At 38.6% G+C, this 21,198-nt stretch overlaps 1 protein-coding gene across 7 annotated transcripts in view; it reads right to left on the bottom strand.

Annotated features, from left to right (window-relative positions):
* The window catches only part of MTR (5-methyltetrahydrofolate-homocysteine methyltransferase), a 59,177-nt gene that overhangs the window by 15,564 nt on the left and 22,415 nt on the right, over window positions 1-21,198 (bottom strand). For 3 of the 7 annotated variants that reach the window (XM_074863206.1, XM_074863208.1, XM_074863207.1), the window contains exons 13-26: window positions 20,751-20,863; window positions 19,162-19,302; window positions 18,315-18,500; window positions 17,546-17,725; window positions 16,431-16,547; window positions 16,191-16,331; window positions 12,962-13,051; window positions 12,202-12,354; window positions 11,535-11,642; window positions 7,760-7,860; window positions 5,719-5,786; window positions 4,747-4,867; window positions 1,728-1,809; window positions 866-964 (exon numbers count right to left, since the gene is read on the bottom strand). In XM_074863206.1, the coding sequence (XP_074719307.1) occupies window positions 866-964; window positions 1,728-1,809; window positions 4,747-4,867; window positions 5,719-5,786; window positions 7,760-7,860; window positions 11,535-11,642; window positions 12,202-12,354; window positions 12,962-13,051; window positions 16,191-16,331; window positions 16,431-16,547; window positions 17,546-17,725; window positions 18,315-18,500; window positions 19,162-19,302; window positions 20,751-20,863 (1,700 nt within the window). Of the gene's footprint in view, window positions 1-865; window positions 965-1,727; window positions 1,810-4,746; window positions 4,868-5,718; window positions 5,787-7,759; window positions 7,861-11,534; window positions 11,643-12,201; window positions 12,355-12,961; window positions 13,052-14,538; window positions 14,633-16,190; window positions 16,332-16,430; window positions 16,548-17,545; window positions 17,726-18,314; window positions 18,501-19,161; window positions 19,303-20,750; window positions 20,864-21,198 lie in introns of those variants that run through there. The other 4 variants (XR_012628217.1, XR_012628218.1, XR_012628219.1 and 1 more) reach the window with 4 other exon arrangements.

Here is a 21,198-nt window from a genome sequence, read left to right as displayed (position 1 = left end):
CCTCTTCACTTTCCTAAAATGGCAGCCTCAGCTTTCTACTCTGAGACTGCTCAGATCCCTAACCTAAACAATATGAACATCAGGAAAGTCTAGTGTTGTAAAATACTCAGTGTGGCTTAGGACCAACAAAAGCAACCAGCACCATTTTAATTACCCCACGGTAGCTCCCTGTTTCCAGCTACTGCTCCAGGAGAGCACTGGTCGCCTGTAGGTTGGTTGACATGACTGCCAGCTCCACAGTGTGGTGGTTTAGCCCCTGCTGGGGTCTGAGACCACGCAGCCACTGCCCCTCCCCCACAAAGGGAGTGAAATACAAAGCCCCGAGACTGAGATAAGGAAAGGTTTAATACAGTAGTGCAACAGCAACGCAGCAAACAACACCAATAACAATAACAGTAATAGTGATAACAATGAACAGAGCAAAGTATATACCGATACAGCAGTGAGAGAACCGGCTGCGCCAGCCCACGCGATCACCGATTCTTCCCGCGCTCGCGCCAGGATGTGACGTCAGCATGATATATGAATAATCCAGCTAGAGCTTCCCCCCCACTGCTGGGGAAACTTAACCCTATCCTGGCTAAACCAGGACACACAGAGATGTCCTAGATACCACTGACGGCCCACTGAGGACAACCAAGAATATGCCAAGCATGTGTTAGACTCATGCAGAATTTTCCCTTATAGGTTAAAAAAACTGATTTCATAAGCACCTCTGGAAGTTCTCCATCAATTCTACTACATGTTTTAAATCAGAACAAATATACCTGAATGGCTTCATAAGAAGCTGAAACAGAGAATTAGTAATGAGGCCAGTACCAACCACTTCAAACAAGAAAAGAAAGTAAATCAATTACATTTGTACCTTGAGAGACTCATAGTGTTCTTGTCTAATTTCTTCATATTCCTCTAATATTTCTTCAAAGAAATCATCCTTTACACTTTCATCTAAGAGCTGGGAGCACTGGAAAAAAGGAATGAGAAAGCACTAAGTACATACTGTAACATACTATAGCAAGGACAGAATATGAACTTCAGACTAAGCCATCTGTCTTTCGGGCTCACTTCCAATTACACTTGACAACACTAAACTAAGCCTTACCACTAATCTGCAAACTAGATTCAAAACATATTTAAGAATACAATTATTACCGAGAGCACTGCCCTAATATACAGGTAATATTAGCAGAGCCAAGACTGGCTCTGCAAAGACCCGAGAGGAGAATACTCCAAGACTTTAGAGACTGAATAGTCACAGAAACAACGCACAGTTTGGCCTACTTCTTTCCAGCAGGTATTTGCCAGCTAAGACTATCCATTTGTCTGACAGATAGAGCATCCATCCCAGAAAACTCTAGACACACGTTTCATAGTACTAATGTCAGAAATACATCCAAAATAGAGAACAGCAGTTCACATCTAGCCCCATCTCTCTACACTATAAAACATCTCAAAACTACAGGCAAGGACACAGAGTGAATCAAGTCACCCTCACAATAGAAATAGGCATTTAGAGGTATCCAGTGATAATAGCTGACACAAGTCAGATGAGATAACCATGTGGCAGCAAAAAATAACTGAAGCAACAGTAGCTTAGAAACTGGTCTCTGTCATGCCTCTTCAGTTCTCTCCCATAATGTTAAGCTTTAGAGGAAAGGATGAGAGGCACAACAGAAAAACAGGGCATGTATTTTTTCACGGATGAGAAACTATAATTTAGAACTTACAACCACAACACTCTTGGACGCATCCAGGACATGAATTACAGGTGCGCTATATCGTGGGGCAATTTTAACAGCTGTGTGTGTTCTTCAATGGAAAAGAAAAAGAGTAAGCATTTCACAACTGAAACAAAAAAAAAAAAACCCAAACCCAATAAAAATCAGACAAAACCCACAGCAAAATAAATCCTGACAACGCACAGACCAGAACTTCAAAAGAAGAAAGCAATTCATCCATCTGCTTTGCACGGATGATTAAACACAGATTTTAATAATAGGTACATAAACACTTTTCTTCAAAGAGTATCAGAATGCTTTATAAATAATGTGTCAACTCACATTCCCTCACTGTTTCACCAGCTGACTAAAAATCAGTAACTCATAGTTTGAATCTCAGAAAATTTCAGTGAGAATGTTCCAAACTAAGCCTACCCAGAACTAACAAGTTTTTTTTAATCTTTTTTGCTCACCTTACATTTTTCCCTCCCACATGCTAGTTTCTGGGTCTATGGATTAGCATTAACATATTTCAGTGATGATTATTCCATTTCTATGATGCTCTACTTCAAAACCAGAGGCACATATCTTCTACTCACCTGAAGAAGGAATTTTGCCAATGGCCAATAAGTATTACAAACTTGCACCTGCTCGCTCAGTCAGGTCATTCACATGAATTCCCAATTCATCCAATTATTTAGCATTTATTCATATTTTAGTCCTCTTTGAAACACTTCAGCATATAATGAAAAATCACTTCCATATTATAGTACTTTGTTGATCAAATTAAAGTTTGGAGTCCTAAACTGAGGCCTAAGTGATCATGTGAAATGCAGCTGACTACCCCTGTTGCTCAGAGTCTTGCCAAACTGTACAAGCAAGTGCAGGAACAAAGACCTTGCAGGCCAAAGCTCTATTTGCTTTATTGAACGCTAGTCAAATACCATTTTTTAAAATAATTTAAATCAGAGCCCAGGAAGTGATCTTCCAAGCAAAGATAAGATCTCCTTTTTCTTCAGGGTCTGTCAAATATTTAAAGCACTTGGACATGGAGGTTACTGATGACTGGGCAACACAGCTGTGTAACCAACTGTCCAGGATCATCTTAATCTGCTTCCAGGCAACACACTTTTGATCTTGGCAGCTCCCTTTTTCTAAAAAAGATATTTTATCTTCTATTTTGACAGGAACAGACAAAGGAAATAAACAGGGCATGGTCCTACAATGGCACTGTATCAATTAGTACATACTAATTTTCATATTTTTTAAAAATAAATATTACCACAACAAAACTGTCACCATTATTTCTCAGTATCTGAATTTACCAAAGCAGTATAGTAAGAACACAAAACATCAGCATTACTGTAAGTTGTGAAGAAACTCCATTATGCAGATTCTGTAGACAAAATGCAGCCTCTTTTTCAAAATAACCTGACTTTCCACCCTTCCAAATACTTATGGTCTCCTTATTCCAAATAACAATGTTTATTTATTACAGAAAAAAGTGCAGATTGCTCTTCATTAGCAACCTCTGACATGTACACAACCCTTGAGAATGTACACATGAGGTTAAACTTAAAACTGTGGAAGTAAAATTAAATATATATTACCAATCCAGTCTTACATAAAGAATACCTTTACTTGACATATATTTTATAGAAACTGTATTTGTCTGGGCATATGCATAAGTATATATTTAAATACAGTTCACATGAATAAAATTATTATTTATACATCAGTTATACATATATTCTTCAATAATTTCCATATGCAAAGATAAAACTAGTGCTGCCTTGCTGTTGGCTATGCTCATCTCTGTGAATAAATTCAACAAAATTGTTTGGTGCTGGCTATTTGACATCCATTACTAGGCCACAATGCCCTGTGGACAAACACTAAAAAGATCTGAAGAATGGGCTCTCCTAAGACCTCCACTTGAAATAATGCTTTTCTTTTTTTTCTTTTTTTATAAGAAAAAACCCTTCATGTCTGTTCTCAGTATCAAAGACATAGGAAAAAAGACTCACATGGAGAAGGAGAAAAAGGATACAGTTAACCGTGCATTATAACTATAGAACCAATAAGGACAGGTAGTGACCCTACTCTTCATTGTCTGTCAAATTATGGGATGATTCACTAAGGCCAAAAATATGGAATACAATGGTTCTGCTACTGTATGTGCTGCTCTAATAAAGAAAGCAACACTGCTAACAGGTTCTAGTTATGCAAGAAATGACCTCTGCAGTCATCTGAGCTGTCACCTACTCAAGCATATTGTACATCAGTTAGCAAAGCGTGACCCAAGGCCATTGCACGTGCCCAAAACACATTTGCGGTAACATTAATACTAGGTGTCAGTGGGCTGCCAACACCGGTCTTCAGGACATTGTAGCAGCTGTATTATTTCTTTTGAACACATCTGAGAGAACAAGATCTCAACAGAAAAGCTCAGCCTATCAAAAACAACATGGTAACTGCTTAAAGGCAAGCAGCTAGAATTTATCCTCTGTCAGCCTCCCTGAAGAGGACTGGGGGCTCAACCCAGCCAGCACAGTGGTTAACAACGATCCAGGAAAACACATTAACTTTCTTAGGACAATAGCTCCTTGATGTCAACACAACCATTTCTAGTCTCAAAATCCTACATTTTCAGAATGCTTTGGTGAATCGAAAGAGATCATTCAACCCCGTAGAAGAACAGAACTGTATTCATATGCATATGCAGGTGAACTTTTAGAAGGAAATAACAGTACTTCCACATACAATATACACTTGCCAAATAACATAAACATTTCATTTTTGTGAGTGTTAAGATGTCCATTATTTGTTGTGTCCCAATCACATTTTACCTCTATCTTCTAGGACTTCTGATATAAGAAATAACACTCAGTCTTAAGTAAATACATAGCAGTGTGTGTGTTGGGGGAAAATGAGAGAGAGGGAGAGAGAAATGGCTACGAATTTTATTTTACCTTGGTTAACACTATTTTTGTACACATTTCCCATCTTCCCAACTGAGATAGCTTACTTAGAAGTAGTTGCTCCTCCAATCAGCAAAGGAATCTTTATTGCCAATCTCTCCATTTCCTTGGCGACAAAAATCATTTCATCCAAAGAAGGGGTGATGAGACCAGACAGGCCAATTATATCTATTGCAAATTTACAAACACACATACACAAAAGGTTTAGCAAATCCACTCTAGAAAGACACAGAAATTAATACAGAAAGACTTCTTTCATACATCAGATAGCTTCATGTGTCAGAAAACAGGGAGATAAAAAGCAGGGTAGTCACTAGAAGTGAGGTTTGACCTAATTAGAAAGTGAAAGCTTTCCAAGAATGAAAGCAATTCCAAATCCCCAGTTTAAGATATTTCTCATACAGTCTTCACAGCTGCTGAACATCTACTGCTCTAGTTTCAGCAATAAATACACAGTACTTCTGATTAGCAAGCTTCAAATCTCAGAAGTTTGGCACTGAAGAGAGAAATAAGACAAAATAATTGTAAGCTCTGCCCTTAGAAACAGCAAACACTTTCAAACTTCACCACCTATGTTCCACACAATTAGTTTTTTCCAAGATGCAACAGACTGTTTCAAAGCAACTGTAACTTGTTTCAGAAAGTTCATTATTTATTAGAACAATTCATTCTTGATTTCACACTCACTGATCTGACAGGCTGAATGCCAAGGTTCTTTTACTGATTTAAGACCCAAAGTTATTTAACCTTTCCAAGTCTCCATTTATCAATCTGTAAAACAAATACTAAAATACTTCTCTTGGAGTTGTCCTTTTGATACACATTTTCAGGTCCTCAGGCTAAGTTTCATGGAAGCACTAAGTACTAAAAAATTACTATTGTTAATGAAAAAGTTCTGATTTAGCTGAAGATAGTCTGACCAAATCATAGACAGCATAGGAATGCAATGAGTGGCAATAGAAAATGCAAGTGGGGTTTAAAAATCAAACAATTCAGGAGTACTGATGAAATCTCTATACCTGCTTTGTTCTCAACAGCAGCTCTCAATATCTTATCACATGGAGTCATGACTCCTAAATCAATAACTCTGTGAAAAGAAGTGAAATGATACAAGATTCTTTTAAAAAACAGGTCAAATTTCTGCTAAAGGGCAAATACATTAAAATTGAGATTTTTTTGTTTGTTTCTCTTAAGACCTCTGTTGGGAATTTTATTATAGGAAATAACTCCGGGTCTGCCAAAATTTTCAATACATCAGAGATCCAGGTGATACAGTAGATAAGAAAACTCAAGTGTAAGAAACTTTTAAAAAAATTTTTTTCATGGTTGTACTGAGTCTGGCTGAGGTGGAGTTAATTTTCTTCAGAGCAGCTGGTATGGTGCTGTGTTTTAGATCTGGGACCAAAACAATGCTGGTAACACACTAATGTTTTAACTACTGATGAACAGTGTTTGTCCAGCATCAAGGCCTTCTCTGTTTCTCACACTAATCTCCCAGGGTATAGACTGGAGGGTATACAAGAAGTTGGGACTAGATACAATCAGGCAGATGACCCAAACCAACCAAAGAAATATCCTATGGCATTTGATGTCATGCTCAGCAACAAAAAGGGAGAGGAAAGGGTTTAGCAGGCATTAGCCATCTTTTGCACAGGAACTGGCTAGGCATCAGTCTACCCATGGGAGGTAGCGACTGATTTTCTTTGCACCGCTTGTTTTGGTTTCTCTTTCTCTCTTCTTCCACTTCTCCTTCGCTTAATAAACTTTTTTTATCCCCACCCACATTTTTTCTTGATTTTGTTCTTCCTCTCCTCTCTCCCCATTCCACTGAGGTTAACTGGGTGGAAGTGAGCAAATGACTGTGTGGTGCTTAGCTGCTTACCAGGGTTAACCAACAGTAGTAGCATTTCTGAAGTTATTTGGACAATACGAAAAGGTTTTGTGGACATCACATCTTATATCAGGAACATAAGATGATTCATATCAAGGGGTTTTTGTCTTATTAAAGCATACATTTTATGAAGCAAGACGCTGCACTTCCCATTTTACTCCTATTGACCCTAGACACTGCCAAGGTTTTTATTTTTTTCAAGTAAGCCATGCCAGCCTGCTAGTTTCATTCAGCCTCACTCACACTTACGGTGACAGAAAACACTATGGCTTCAGTTCAGTAAGTCTAAATAAAGCTCAAGAAAGCCTGAAACCAATCAACAGAATTTCAAGTGATAATGAAACAGAATATACTGCATATACACAGCACTGCTACTGGCTTCAACCCTTTGTGTTTTAAAATAAAGGGATCATTTCGGCTCTTTTTAGAGCAAATTACAGCCCCATGTCAAAAACAAAACTAAAAGAATGAGTGGTAGGACAAGAGTTCCAAAGCAGATTCAGTTTTGCACAACATTTAACAGACACTTGACAAAGGGCTCTGATGGAAACATGATCATCACTCCAACACTGTTGCCAGCCCTGCTGCATGTACGCAGGCCTTGAAAGAGCTGACTTTTCTTGAAGTTCTGTCTTTTGAAGCTCAGAAACAGGATGAGAATCTCATCTCTTCTTTAACAAAACATATCCCAGCAAGTTTTTAAAACCTCAGTTAACACACACCATGAAAAACACACTAAAAGGGTCATTTGAATCTTACAAGACTTCCTTTTTCCCAACACAACACACTACCCACACATAGTCTTGACTACTGCAACTGTCGTATCTCATTTCTTCAGACATTATCATTGTATGTTTAACTTATTTAACTAATATAAAACAAATACAAAAATTGATGCTCTCATCTATGTTTCAGTTGATGTTAAACTGTATTCACCTCAGATGTCAATTTATTAGGTAAAAAAGTATTAAAGGAGGAGGCTATACTCCCCCTTGCCTCCCCATCAGTAATAGTTGATATGATCTGTGTTTCCAACCACAATCTGGGGAACAGAGGTCAGTTCAAGAAATGCCCACCTCTGCCATCACCACAGCTGCAGCTAGCCTAAGATATTAATTAGCTAGCCTTATACAGTTGTGTACCCAGCTACTTAATATTAGTCTCTTTACCTGAAGTTGTTGCAGCCCAGAACAACTCCCACAATGTTCTTGCCGATATCATGTACATCTCCTTTCACAGTTGCTAGTACTATAGTACCATTATAAGGATCCTAAAAGTCAAACAAGTAACACAAGAGTTAAACTACTCAGAAGCCTCAGTATGTCTGAACAGATCCTTCAACAGTGCAATCCTAATCCATGACCAAGACTCCTAGTGTAGTACAAGTAATTGCAAAATGTAGTAGAAATAATACAGTCAGTATTAAAAACTATTTTAAAAGACCCAGGTAATAAAAACTTGCACAAGAATTATTCTTGCAAATTGCATGCATGTTATTGAAAAAAAATCTGTGTTTAAAAAGCCACAATAGCATAAAAAAATTTCAGATCTGGATCACATTTCGTGCAGTGCAGTAACTGAACTCCTAAAGTACCTCTGCTCCAGATATAAACTTCATCAATAAAGAGCTTAAATAGAATATTTGGAACAAAAGGGTATGACCACTCAAACACATGCCTGCTTGTGCATCAAGAACAATCTTTCAATGCAATACTGAGAAGAATAAGAGGAATTAGCAAAAGCAGAAGAGACTAATTTTTTATGCAACACAAATAGCAAGGGAGACATTTCAGTGCAGTGATCAGGCTACGTCAGACTACTTAAGCTGAACAAACAGGCCAGAAAAAGGATCTCCTTGAAGAAGGGAAACTGTACTGTCACAAACTGGTTCTAGACTAGACAGCATTCAGCCCTGACGAAGGGGGCCTACCAGCAGGGCAACAGTGGAACTGCCTATAGCAATTCTCTACCACGACACAGGCCTTTGCACTACATTTTTAGTTGTATAATCAGTGTTGTCACTTGGGGCAGCTCCAGGATATCACAGGCCATGTCTGAGTTGGTGCAGGATCAGATGCCAGTAACAGACTACTTAAATTGCACAGAATTTAAATGAAGTGGAAACCTGAGCATATTCTATGTGAAACTACAAAATATTTTTCCAACCAGTATCTCAACTCCTTTGCAGATTGCAGAACTGGAGGATTAGGTCCTTCTGTGAAGCAGGTTGTATTTCTGGACAGTATCAAGTAGCTCTCTACTTCATCAACCTACATTGTCTTCTGCCATCGCAATTTTCTGGGGGAAAAAAACCCTTATATTTTACCAAGACTGATACTAGCATTTTCCATGGTCTTAACACATTTGTTGAACAAAATCCCTGGGTCCCCACAAATGCTGCTGTTTACTAAAATCTATTATCTCCCCAGTGCTCTTGTTTTACAGAAGACTGAGGAGCAAAGAAGGCAAAATGGAAGTCTGTAAGTCAGCCATCTCAGTACATCAATAAAAAAATTTGCAGCTGAAAATATACTGTTGGAACATAAGAGAAAACGGGGGAAGAGATTAATCAAGGACTGGGGGAAGAACAAGAAGCACTCCCCACATCTATGATACCCAGTAACTACTGATGATTTAACTAGTGACTAACCTCCAAGAAAAAAAACACCAAAACAAACGGATTTGCACATAAGAAGGAAAATCTGTGCTGAGAAACAGAAAACATGGGCCAGAGTACAGGCCATTTTACATAAACCCTATCTAGGGCACACTGATTTCAATTGTCTCATGCAAGGAGGTCCTCAAGTTCTGGGCACACATCCAAAGGGCTGAGTTTTTTTAATCCTCATAGAGATCCACAGCCACAGCTATTTATCCTCAAATGTAACTATCAACGCTTTGTATTTCCTGGCTGTGACTAAAACTGTCCTGGAGGTTACAGTAGCCTGGGTAACATCAGAGAGATCAGCTACCACAGTCTGCAAATAATTTTCCTTCAAGTCAACAATCTAACTTCGGAGATAGATGCAGCTGTTTTTTCCTCTCTCTCCAATTCTCTATACAGTGACAGCATTTTTTTTGAAGAGGAAGGCACCACATCCATTGCCCAGCAGGAGGTAGAGGAAGCAGGAGGACAGAAGCCCTAGTTTTTCCCCTCCTGCTCACCTCAGCCACACAGAATATCTCACAATCTCTTCAGAGTGCTTGCTGTATTTTTAAGAACCTCCCAAATTCCACGTCACTTTTTAGCCAGAGAATTAAGTGTCAGAGTTTGCAGTAGATCCTAATCCAGTGCTCGTGGAAGCAATGGGGTAATGATTTTCACTGACTTCAAACAGTATCAGAACAAACCAGAAAGTGCCAAATACCAGCATTGTCATCTCAATTAAAATAAAAAAGAACAGCATGAGCAGGAGAGAAATGACACATAAAAAGGTGACTCATGACAGCCAGATAACAGATCCACTTGAGATACTGGAGAGAAGACACCTTCTTCATATCCAGAAACAACATGGGAATAGAGACTATCCTTCTTCCATTAAGATTAGTCAGGCTTGATTATCAGGTCATTCTTCTTTCTAAATTATTTTCTGTATTCATTATATTTATGCTGAACATTCATGTAACAGATCCACAGCAAATGGAAAGATACAGTGTAAGAAGATTTCAAGGGAAGAATCAGGAACCATTCAAAAATCCACAGAAGGGAAACCAAAGGAAATATACAAGTATCACAGTTTAGAGAAATTCTGCTATTCTTCCATTTTTGTGTGTGTGTGTGTGTGTTAAGTATGAGATTCTGGTAACAGCTATTGTCTCTGAGAACTCACAAACACAAGGTAAGGCTCCACAGGACTAAAGACAAATAAATGTATATCAAACCTCAATTTGATAATCAGACAAAGACAAGAGAAGAAGAAAAATATTTAACAACCAAAACTGTAAGCACCTATCACATTATAAATCTAGTAGGAAACAGAAGACATGAGTATTTAAAAGGGGATTTTGTCCAATTCATCTGAACTCTCTTTTCTACTGAAGAGAATCTCATCAGTATGGATAAACAAGGGACATTCTATATCGTCATTTTCCAATGCTCCTATCACATATTCCATTAACCAAATTTAGAAGAAATTACTTCAAGTATTTGCACAGGCAGTTGATACAACTATTCTCAGGCATCACCAACTGTTGGCTGTGAAATAGGAAATGCCATAAAGGAAAATCCCACAAGGATCTGAAAATCACTGGATATTTTCAATTATATGTATTCTATACACTACATAAAAAGTAGTCTTTAGACACTAGTGAAAAAGCACACATATGAAAAGACAACTATATTCAGACCCTCTTCATAAATGCTTGTCCCCTGTAACTTGGTCATGGCTACACATGCAACAAGCATACTATTCTATCATAACAAGAGGTCTTGAAGTCACAGTCGATGAAGAAAAAGGATGCGAGAACTGTTTTGTTTAGCTGGGAGAATGGTCAGGGCTAGGGGGAAGGGAAGAGCTGAATAAAGAGAAGCATGGTAACAGCCTCTGAACATGCAAAAGGGAGTTCCAGAGTTCACTGAGGGCAGAAGTAGTAGAAGCAAACAGCAAAAATTGCCATAAAGTAAGAAGTACCATAAATAACACTAGAATTAAATGCCTACAAAAATACGAGAAATAAGTAACACTGCTATAAAGGGCCTACAAAGGCTTATGGCATCCTTCAGGAAACATGTGACAACAGCTTAGGCACACACCAAGCAGAGTTCCACAAAAACTGCACTTTACGAATTTCAGACCTCCTTCAAATTACACCAAGATTGTGAGTTTCCATATGACTGCATCAATTCTCCAGAATGAAAGCTGAATAAGTGTCATTAGCAAAAAATAATTTCAATTTTTGTCATGGCATGCTATCAAAGAGCTACAGCACAAAGGACTGTCTTGCCTCTTCCTCTATGCTGCCTCGTTTGGCTCTCCTTTCCTCTCTTTCTTTTTCCATATAGGGAATAAGGTGGCCAACTGCTTTCTTCATAACTCGAGCAGACTTTATCACCTGCATAGATAAAATAAACAATAAAGATTGGGTGTTAAGAATAGCCTCAGACTTTTCTTAGCTTTCTTTTATATCCATTCAAACAACAAACAAAACTTCATTTGCAAACCCAGATTCCAGCTTCGCAGAGCATTCTGTGGTAGCAGGCTGCTGGCCCTCCTGGACTGTCTACACATGACACTCGCTTTCACAGTGAAACCTCTTGAACCACTCACAACAGCACTGGAAGCTACAAACAGGCCCAGACTTGGAAGGTGATAAACACAGTTATTTTTATTTAGATCTTTTTTCTCTCTTGCTTTTTCACTGGCCTAGACTTAAAACTGCATTTCAACTAAAGCAAAAACACTCAGCAAGAAAGGGAGTAAACCTGTAAAACTACATAAGGAAAGTCAAGTTCCAAAGTAAAGAAAAAAATAGGGCTGCTTCTTAGCAGCACCAGAATTTTCACAATTCATGTGCTATATCTGAAAAACAGTCAGCATAGAATGTTTTGGCTACATTTTACAATACTAGTTTTTGCAAAATAGGAAAATATATGAAATCATTTTCTCATTACCTGAGGCAGAAACATCTTTCCAGCACCAAAAAGATCACCAACTATTTTCATGCCATTCATCAGAGGCCCTTCAATTACATTTAGAGGTCTAGGATATTTTTCCTGATTTAATCTTGCTTCTTCTGTATCTGCAGTGACATACTTCTCAATGCCCTGGGAAAAAAATTGAGAAGCTTTTAACTTGCTAGAAATAAAACTTCTATTTAGCTGCCTTCTCCCCCCAAAAAAATCACAATGAAAGTACAAACAGATACTTTAGATACTGCTAGGCTTTAAGAATACCTCAGAAGTGTATTTAAAATAGGTTTTCTTAGGAAACAAAACACCATAGTTCTTAGGCATATAAAGCTATTCAAAGCAAGAGTTCCCAGTATTAACAGATTGGTTCGTGTTTCTTAACCATGTCCTAAGAAAAACTAATCATTCAAAAACTGCTTCCTCAGCACAAGTGCCACGCAGTGCAGTACTGTTAAAGGACCTAAAAAACCCCTAGAAAGTAAAAGCAGTATGTTAGTGTTTCTACCAACACCAGCGGAATAAAATATTACAGGTCAAAGACTTCAACTTGTGAAGTTTAAAAACCAAAGTACCACAATTTTCTCTGTTACTGAAGTTAATTAGATACATTCTTCATTATTAATTAATGGCTTTTACAAGAATGGCAGTTGAAGAATTTTTAAAGCCAAAAGTGTCCCTTAAAGTCTGAGCTGAAATCATGTCTGAGAGCTGATGGGTAATACAGTTTCCTGCACAGATTCACCTTTATGAGAGCATATTCCAGCCTTTCCTCCACAGAGCTTTTCCGCCACTCATCAGTCTGTACAACTTTTCTTCCTCCTTGGGCATGATTCTGAAAAGGAACGACATTCACAGGAGCTTGCAAGAGTAAGAAGTACAACTGTGGACTTTACTTCTAGAAAAGTGAGGATAATTTCAAGTACTGACCCATAAAATAATTTTAGATTACTCAAAAGATGGCTTTATATACATGCAAATCATATTGCAAATTCCTGTGATGCACTACAGACACTTAAGAGGGTCTACATCCCAAAGAGTATATACCTCATTGAAGATATAAACAAAACAAAGAAAAAGTAAAGGGGGGGGGGGGGGGGAGAGAGGGAGTAGTTTAATAATTTTTCACATTCTTTAAAATGGTGAAATGACTAATCCTAAAGGTTTTACTTCTGGGAGCATGATTTAAATTGATTCCTGGCCCACACACTACACTTCATTTTAAAATTCTAATTAATTTGGCACTAACCCAGTTTCTGCTGGAATAGGTTATGTTATTCCATATCACAGATGTGTTTTCAACCAAGCGGCCTACAGAACTACAGTTTCTCATGCACAGAGACCATCCCAAACCCTCGCATAGCCTCTTCGCCTCACACTCACGCTCTCCTTTGCTATGAATGCAAAGGCCAAAAGGGTTTCACAGTGCAAGAAAGGTTGTAAGCACCCACCCCAGGAAGGCTCATGGAAAAGCACCCTGTCCACTACTTGAACCACCACACTTCAGGCAAGTAATTTCCTTCCTTGGTTATTCAACATAATCTAACATCTTTCAGTCTTTATGAACCTCCTATACTTTTGAGTGCTCATCAGCAAGTTTTTAAAGATAGAGCCATGGGAAAAGTGATGGAAAAAAGATCTCACTCATGGGAACAGAAACCAGAACAAGTTTTCATTCATGTTTATACGAACGTTAGCTAACTTCACAGCTTCTCATTGCCAAACCTTATTCGCCTCATAGGTCTGGTTTGTAAAAAGGGAATGAAAGAAGGAGGAAAATGTTGCCTGGAGAGGCTGTACAGTCTCCATCCTTAGCTGTATTAAAACCCCAACTGGACATGGCGCTGAGGAACCTGCTCTTGCTGACTGTGCTCTGAGCAATGGTGTTGTACTAGATGATCTCCAGAGGTCCCTTCCCTCCTCAGCCTTTCTGTGATTCAATGAAAAGGTACCAAGTGCTCTTCAACCTCTGGTCAGACACTTTAACAAGGGAACCATTCCAACCTAAAAACAATCCATGAAGCTGTAGGGTGGGCATGCAGGGACCACAGTGGCAAGCACTACATGCAGATCTTTAAAAACAGGATGATTATACTGCATGCTGAGGATGAAAAAAATCTGCCTTTGGAAGAACAACTCCCATTGCCATAAACGGGACAAAGTTTTAGTCTGAGAATGTCTGCAGCTATACACTTTAACGAAAATGGGTTTTAATCTCAAAGTTCAGATGAAGACTGATCCCCCAAACCTGCAAGGATTAAGTTCCTTGTTTTACCCCACAGGTCTAGCATTCAAGCAACTGGCAAGGTACATTACTATTACCTGAAGGAACTAGAAGGAAACTTCACTGGCGCTCTATTAGAGGTGCGATACTTGAAATGGGACTGCACATTCTATGTTCTTTGTGCAGAATAAACTGCAGTAATTGGAAATAAAAAGAACATATGCACTTACTGACCAATGAATACACTTCCGTGTTAAAAAACCCCACCTTTAGACAAAAGAACTTAGAGCCTTCAATTCCACTATATCAGAGGAAGGTCTGAATAAATATTTTGAAATATGCCTCAAACTCCAAAACCTTATGTAATAATCCTTCCCACTGGCTGTAAGTCACTATCTATTTGGACTCTCACATTTGTCCAGAGCCAAGATGAAACCCAAATCAGGATGCTTATCTCCAGTGAAAACCTCAAGTTGTAATATTTTATGTTAAATTTTAACAAAGCTTTTAAAGACATTTTAAATCAAGAGTGTCTCTTTTTTGCAATTGGGGGATGTTTTACTCCCACAATGAAACTACTACCACGAATAAGAGCAGAGATTCCAACAATGGCTTCCCAAACTTCTAAACCTAGAAGGAGTTGTCATCCACTTCCATTTCTACTTTTTATGCCCCATTTAAATTCACATTCTGCCTTCTGCAGAAACACTGCTTAAGCAATCCCTTTCTCATTCCCCTTCTTTATGCAACCCTGATGGTAAAACTCTGCTTATACAGACAAGATCACTCCCACGTGAATTGCTTCAACACTAAGAGCACCATCTAAAATAGCCTAAGCACAAGGGATAGGGAGATTCTTCCTGTACTGGTTTTCAACATGTTGCCATTGTTCCTAAAAAGGACACACCACCATAGGGCAAACTACAAACCAAATGAAGCTGTGCACAGAAATAACACTTCCAGGAGCTACAAAACAGGCATGCAGATCTTCTTGAGCACTTAAATCGAGGAGCCACCTAACTCAGAGAGATTTATGCTGTATGTTCTTCTGTTCTGAACAGGATTTCACCAGTCTTACAGCTGATAATCTGGAAACCTTCTGGTGTGTAATCTTTGCCTTTTATCACCACCATCATTACAGCATCTCAAAAACACTAAATAGCTGATCCTCACTCTTGACATGAGTTACATGAACTGGAAGTCTACGGCACAGCCAGGAACCACAAGCAACTTTTGACATACACTCCAAGCAAACCATTACCACCAGAGAAACAGGTTTACTCTTCGTCTGCCACAGTGCACTTGTCAGTTAAGGTTCAGCACCAAGATTTGCTTTGCTTGAGGGTTGGCCTTTTCTGGTTTTTGTTAGGTTTTTTGTTTGTTTGTGAGAATGTTTGGAGGGGGCGGGGAGGAATTTGGTTGGGGTTTTCTGCTGCTTCTTGGTTTTGGGTTTTTGGTTTTTTTTTTTTTTTTAAAAAGAATGCCTACGCAGCACAGTCTCCTGACCATATGAAGAACTCTGGTGCAGGATCTTTCAAGGCACCTATGAAATTGGAGAGGCTCAATCACAGAGTTCACATTTTATTCTATATTAATAACTGAACCACTAGTAGCATCATCAGTAACTTCTAACATCCACTGTTAGATTGACACATGCAGTTTATAGGCTGTTCTACCTATCATCAGCAGGGAGGTGTTAAAGCCCAGGTGCTAAACTAACTACTATTCAAAGCTTAAAACTCGAAGTTACCTGAGCATAATGTAAAAGTTTCTCTGTCGCATCAGGATCTTTGTTCCAGATTAGATTCTCACACAGCTGTAGCAATTCCTTGTGGATATCATCATATACGGGCAAATTCCCAGCATTCACAATTCCCATGTCCATGCCATACTGGAAAAAAACCATACAGAATCCCCCAACCAGAGCTGTCAGACACAGCACTGCAGATCTGCCAAGTGCAAACATAGTGAAGCCAAGAGTACATCATACCTTAATCGCATGGTAAAGGAACACCCCATGCATTGCTTCTCGAATGGCATCCATTCCTCGAAAGGAGAAAGACAGATTGGAAAGACCTCCACTTATCCTGGCTCCTGGCAGTGTTTCCTATAGGAATTGCACATAGATTTTTAGGAAAGTGCTTTCCAAAAGGGAAACCTAAACAAAGCATTCAGTCCATGAAACAGTTTGCCCCTGAACTGCAGTGTACTGGCCATGCATCCTTTCTCTCTTTCCTGTTCCAGATCCTTCTAGTCACTCAAATTCATAAAAAGCAATTCAAGTATCTGTAGAAAAACACACAAGGAAAGATCCAGCCTAGTTACATGTAAGCAACTACCACAGTTTCCACAGTCTTAGGTGCTATTCTAAACATACCAGTCCTCCCAGAGCAACATTCCAGATGTTCCCCATGCACACCTCCTTATGGCTCTCATCCCCCACTCCTCTGGAAACAGGAACAGCCAACCTGCCTGCGCTCGTATGTCTCAGGACCAGGCTGTAGCTGAGCAGCTAACTTCAAGGGTACAGCCTCCCTTCCAGAAGCCCTGTGGTGACAAAACAGCCTGTGGGATGTTCAAGCCCCAGACTGCTACTGACAGAGCATCTCCAGACCATCAAGTTGCCTTGTGAAACACAACAGCGCAGCTTCCTTGGCTGTATTCACATGATGCTTTCACTGCTGCACTTCCTTACACACATTTTGGCTAAATAAATAGTCAAGTTAATGCACAAATCCCTTCCACAGTAACAAAAATTTTATTAATTTAAAAAGGCAGCTTTCACGTACCTTCAAAGAGGTCCTTTTAGCTAGAACATGAATGTGATTTTTACCTCATTTAAGTAATATAGCATACTTACAGTAGAGATAATGGATTGAAATATATTTATAGAACTATTTGAAGTTCTTCTACTGGAAATACAGCAATACTGGGGAGTGGCTGCACTCCAGAGGAACAGTCCCCCTTGCTAATTTAAAATGTCTATCATTTTGCAGCAGTGTTTTGTTGTTGTTTGGGGTTGGGGATGTTTTTCTGGTTTGGGTGGTTTGGGTTATTAAGTAATCTCAGTAAAATAGTTCAGGCTAAAATAAGTTTACAACTCACTTTTATGGTTTTAGTAGCATTGATAAAATTCATGGCATACAGGTTATGTTCTTCCATTCCAGTTCCTATGGTCAAAATATTAGGGTCGAATATTATATCATTTGGATTGAAGTACACTTTTTCCACGAGGAGGTGATAAGCTCTGGAACAAATTGCAATCTTGGTTTCTGTTTCTGTTGCCTAGTGAAGAAAAAGAATTCTGACATGAAACTTACTGACAACAAAAAATAAACTCCCCAGAAATCATTTACAGTTCCAGTTACTCAAGACTGACAATCTGAACACCACAAATATTAAAAAAGGATAATATATAAGCATTTTGTATTAGAAGTATCACCACACCTGTACCTGGAATTTTGACTCAACTCATTAAAACCAATTTTGTTCCCCAATATTTTGTCATCCTATGCAAAGTTTAATGTTTTTTGACATAATTAAATTAATTCACAAAGATTCCACTCTCATACAAAACTCAGTTTCTGAACTAAAAAAAAAAAATCTTCTATGAAGGAAGGAAGAGTTCAGCCTGGCTGAATAGCAAGAGACACGCTCTTGTGCTGGCAGAGCTATCTTAGAGCAGTACTTGGATTCTTCAAACATGTGAGCAGCATAAGAAATGCTTACACATCAGGGTCAAAATTATTGCTAAGACTATACAGACCTCTTTGAACCACCTGTGTCAATGAAACAAAACAATTTTGTCCTGCACAAGAGTAAGAAAGCCTTGCACTCCAGAAGAAAAATACCTCTCCTTTAAAGCAATACTCACCTGCCCCATTTCATCAAAAGCCATGACAACCACAGCTGCTCCATACAACTTAATTTTCCTTGCTTTCTCCAAAAAGTCTTCCTCACCTTCCTTCAGACTGATGCTGTTTACAATGCATTTCCCTTGGCAACATTTCAAACCTGCTTCAATCACTGAAAAATTTGAGGAGTCAATGCATAACGGCACCTGTAAATAACAGGGAAGTAAGCCAGAGGAATACATACAAGTTATGAATTAGAGTTCCATATGCTGTTTGCCCATTTGGACATAAAAATACACACAACATTAATCAGTATTTATGAATAAAAAGTTTCCAGATGGTATTTGTAGATTCACTTTTCTTTAAATGCAAAATTTGGAGCAAATTTAACTCTAGAGCTTCTATGGCAAGTCCATCACATACTATACAGAGACCTCTACTTCCTGTATTGCCTTGCATTTCTGATTTAGATATTCATTTTTAGAGAATGCACATCACAGAATTATCATTTAAAACCATCCTATACCCATAGAAATTTTAAATTTTGTGGAAAGCAATACCGTCATGCACTGCCAATATATAGATTATGGCTCACAACTGCTGCAAAAGGCACCTGAATTTGGCTTTTCTAACCAATGAAAAGAACTGGCATATATTTAGCTGAAATCCAACAGAGAACGTTACAACTTCTGTTTCCCCCAAAGGTCTTCCCTATTACAGTACCTTTTCCTCTTGGGGGACACCTACGTCTACTTATTAAGCACCTAAATTGGTTACTAAATATATCAATATCAACATTTTCTGAAAGGCAATTTCCAACTCAATAAAGTGTTCTTTTATTGCGCTTTGGAGTGACTCAATTACAACCTTTGCAATATCAGGTTCTGAAGAAATCAAGTTACAAAATCTGGTCATTGCAGCAGGGCCGTCAAGCATCCCATCATCCATATTGATGTCAAGAACCTGGGCCCCCATCTCAACTTGCAATTTGGCCACACTCAGGGCTTCCTAAAGAAGAAAGTTAAAAACCAAAACAACAGTCAGTAGAAAAAAAGCCTAGTCATTCTCAGGATAACATTTCACTTCTCCAAAATAAGCACGCAGCCAAAAATTTAAAAATTTATAAGACATCCCATAAGAGAATAAGGAAATGGTCTGTGATGTACAACAACATAAAAAAGTTGTTAGCATGCAAAAACTGGTAACTAATTTGTTCACAAAAACATGACACCAGAGACCCAGTGTGCTGGTAGTGTCATTGATTTTAGACAGCTGGTCATATGCTTAATTGAATTTAAGATTTGCATGGTAACAAGGACTTCTGACTGCACAAGATTACAGAAAAACAGTCTCTGCAATGGTATGAAATAAGGGAAGTAAAGGTCTTGCATCACAAGCTCTGCTGTTTTATAACACCGAGTAATTTTTGGAGGTTGTTTGACATTTTTTCCAGCTGCAGAATAATTACCAAGTGCTAAGAAGGAAATATTAAAGCTTTCCCTCCAGCCCACATAATTATCTGAACACCCATGTCTGTTCGTTTGCTCTTTTTTGTCACTCTGCAGACTGAGGAGACAAAAAAGAAAAAGGTTTTTAGTGGCTCACAGTCCCTAACAACCTATATTTAAAGCTCTCTTTATTTAATAGGTCTAACCTGCTTCATGACTTCTAAGGGCTTAAGAGTCAGACTTCCTTAAAAAACAAACTAATGCTTTAATTTTGATAGCATCAACGAGAACAGCTGAGCACACTCTGGGACAGAGTCTCAACTCTCAAGAAGTGTCACTTTACTATTTGTTTGAATGTGACAGTAACAAGTTACACCAGTAAAGAATGAGCCCCCTCCAGCCTTTTCATTTCTGCCCTGCAGCTGTTTCAAGAAAGCAGTTACCTTCCAAGCACCTTTTTCTGTAGCAACTCTCATGTAGCATGCTGGAGCCAGTGATCCAAAGTATATAAATATTACATGCAACCATAATGCTGACCAGGATTGGAGAAGGAAAGGAAAGAAAGTGAGGGCTGCAGAGGGACACAATCTATCCCAAATCAAATGTACCCCACATGTTGGAAGGAGGGATTACACCCACCTTCCTTCCTTCCTCCTTTGTAAATCCATTCCTAGATACAGCACAGACCAAGACATTTTCTTAACCATCATCAGCTGTGTAACTTAATTCAAAATGGAAAGTCAAGTTTCCTGTGACACTTAGTCAAGGCAAAAAAAAACAACCATACAAAAAACAGCCCTTGTAAAACCCTTCTCACAAATTTATTAGGAGCTGGTAAGCACAGAAACAATGGACACTGGGAAAGTAAATTCTCCTTGTTTTCGTACTCTTGTAACTGGTGTAGAATAGTGCTTTGTGCCAGCAAAATAAACAACTACTAACACAGTGCAATGGAGCAATGAAAAAAATCAGAGCATCAGCTATAAAGATTACTGTTAAAATATATACTTCGTAATTGCCTGCCATGATGAGTTTAGCAAACTTCCGTGATCCTGCAACATTGCAGCGTTCGCCAATATTAACGAAGTTGGTGTATGGCCCAATCCTGAATGGCTCCAGCCCTTAAAAAGATATTTTTGAACATATTTGTAAAAACAGAAAAAACTTTAAGAAAGGCAAAATCCATTTTCTAAACTGTGAAGTAGATGTGTGTCTCTCTTTAAGAACAGTGATTTCTCAGCACATCAGAATGTACACAAATCTAATGAGTAACTAGCAAAGAAATGCAATGAAACAACTTCCAACACATATGCCAAAGGTTTCTAACCTTCCTCAATGACAGTCAATAATTTACCTGACCCACAAAAAAAATAACAGCCTATTTGTCCAATATAAAATGACGCGAAGCTACGATTCTTTGGACATCTATGTGTATGCACATACACACCTTCTCCCA

Source organism: Strix uralensis, chromosome 3, assembly GCF_047716275.1.
Source record: "Strix uralensis isolate ZFMK-TIS-50842 chromosome 3, bStrUra1, whole genome shotgun sequence".
NCBI classification, from domain to species: domain Eukaryota; kingdom Metazoa; phylum Chordata; class Aves; order Strigiformes; family Strigidae; genus Strix; species Strix uralensis.
This window is presented reverse-complemented; position numbering and strand designations above follow the sequence as displayed.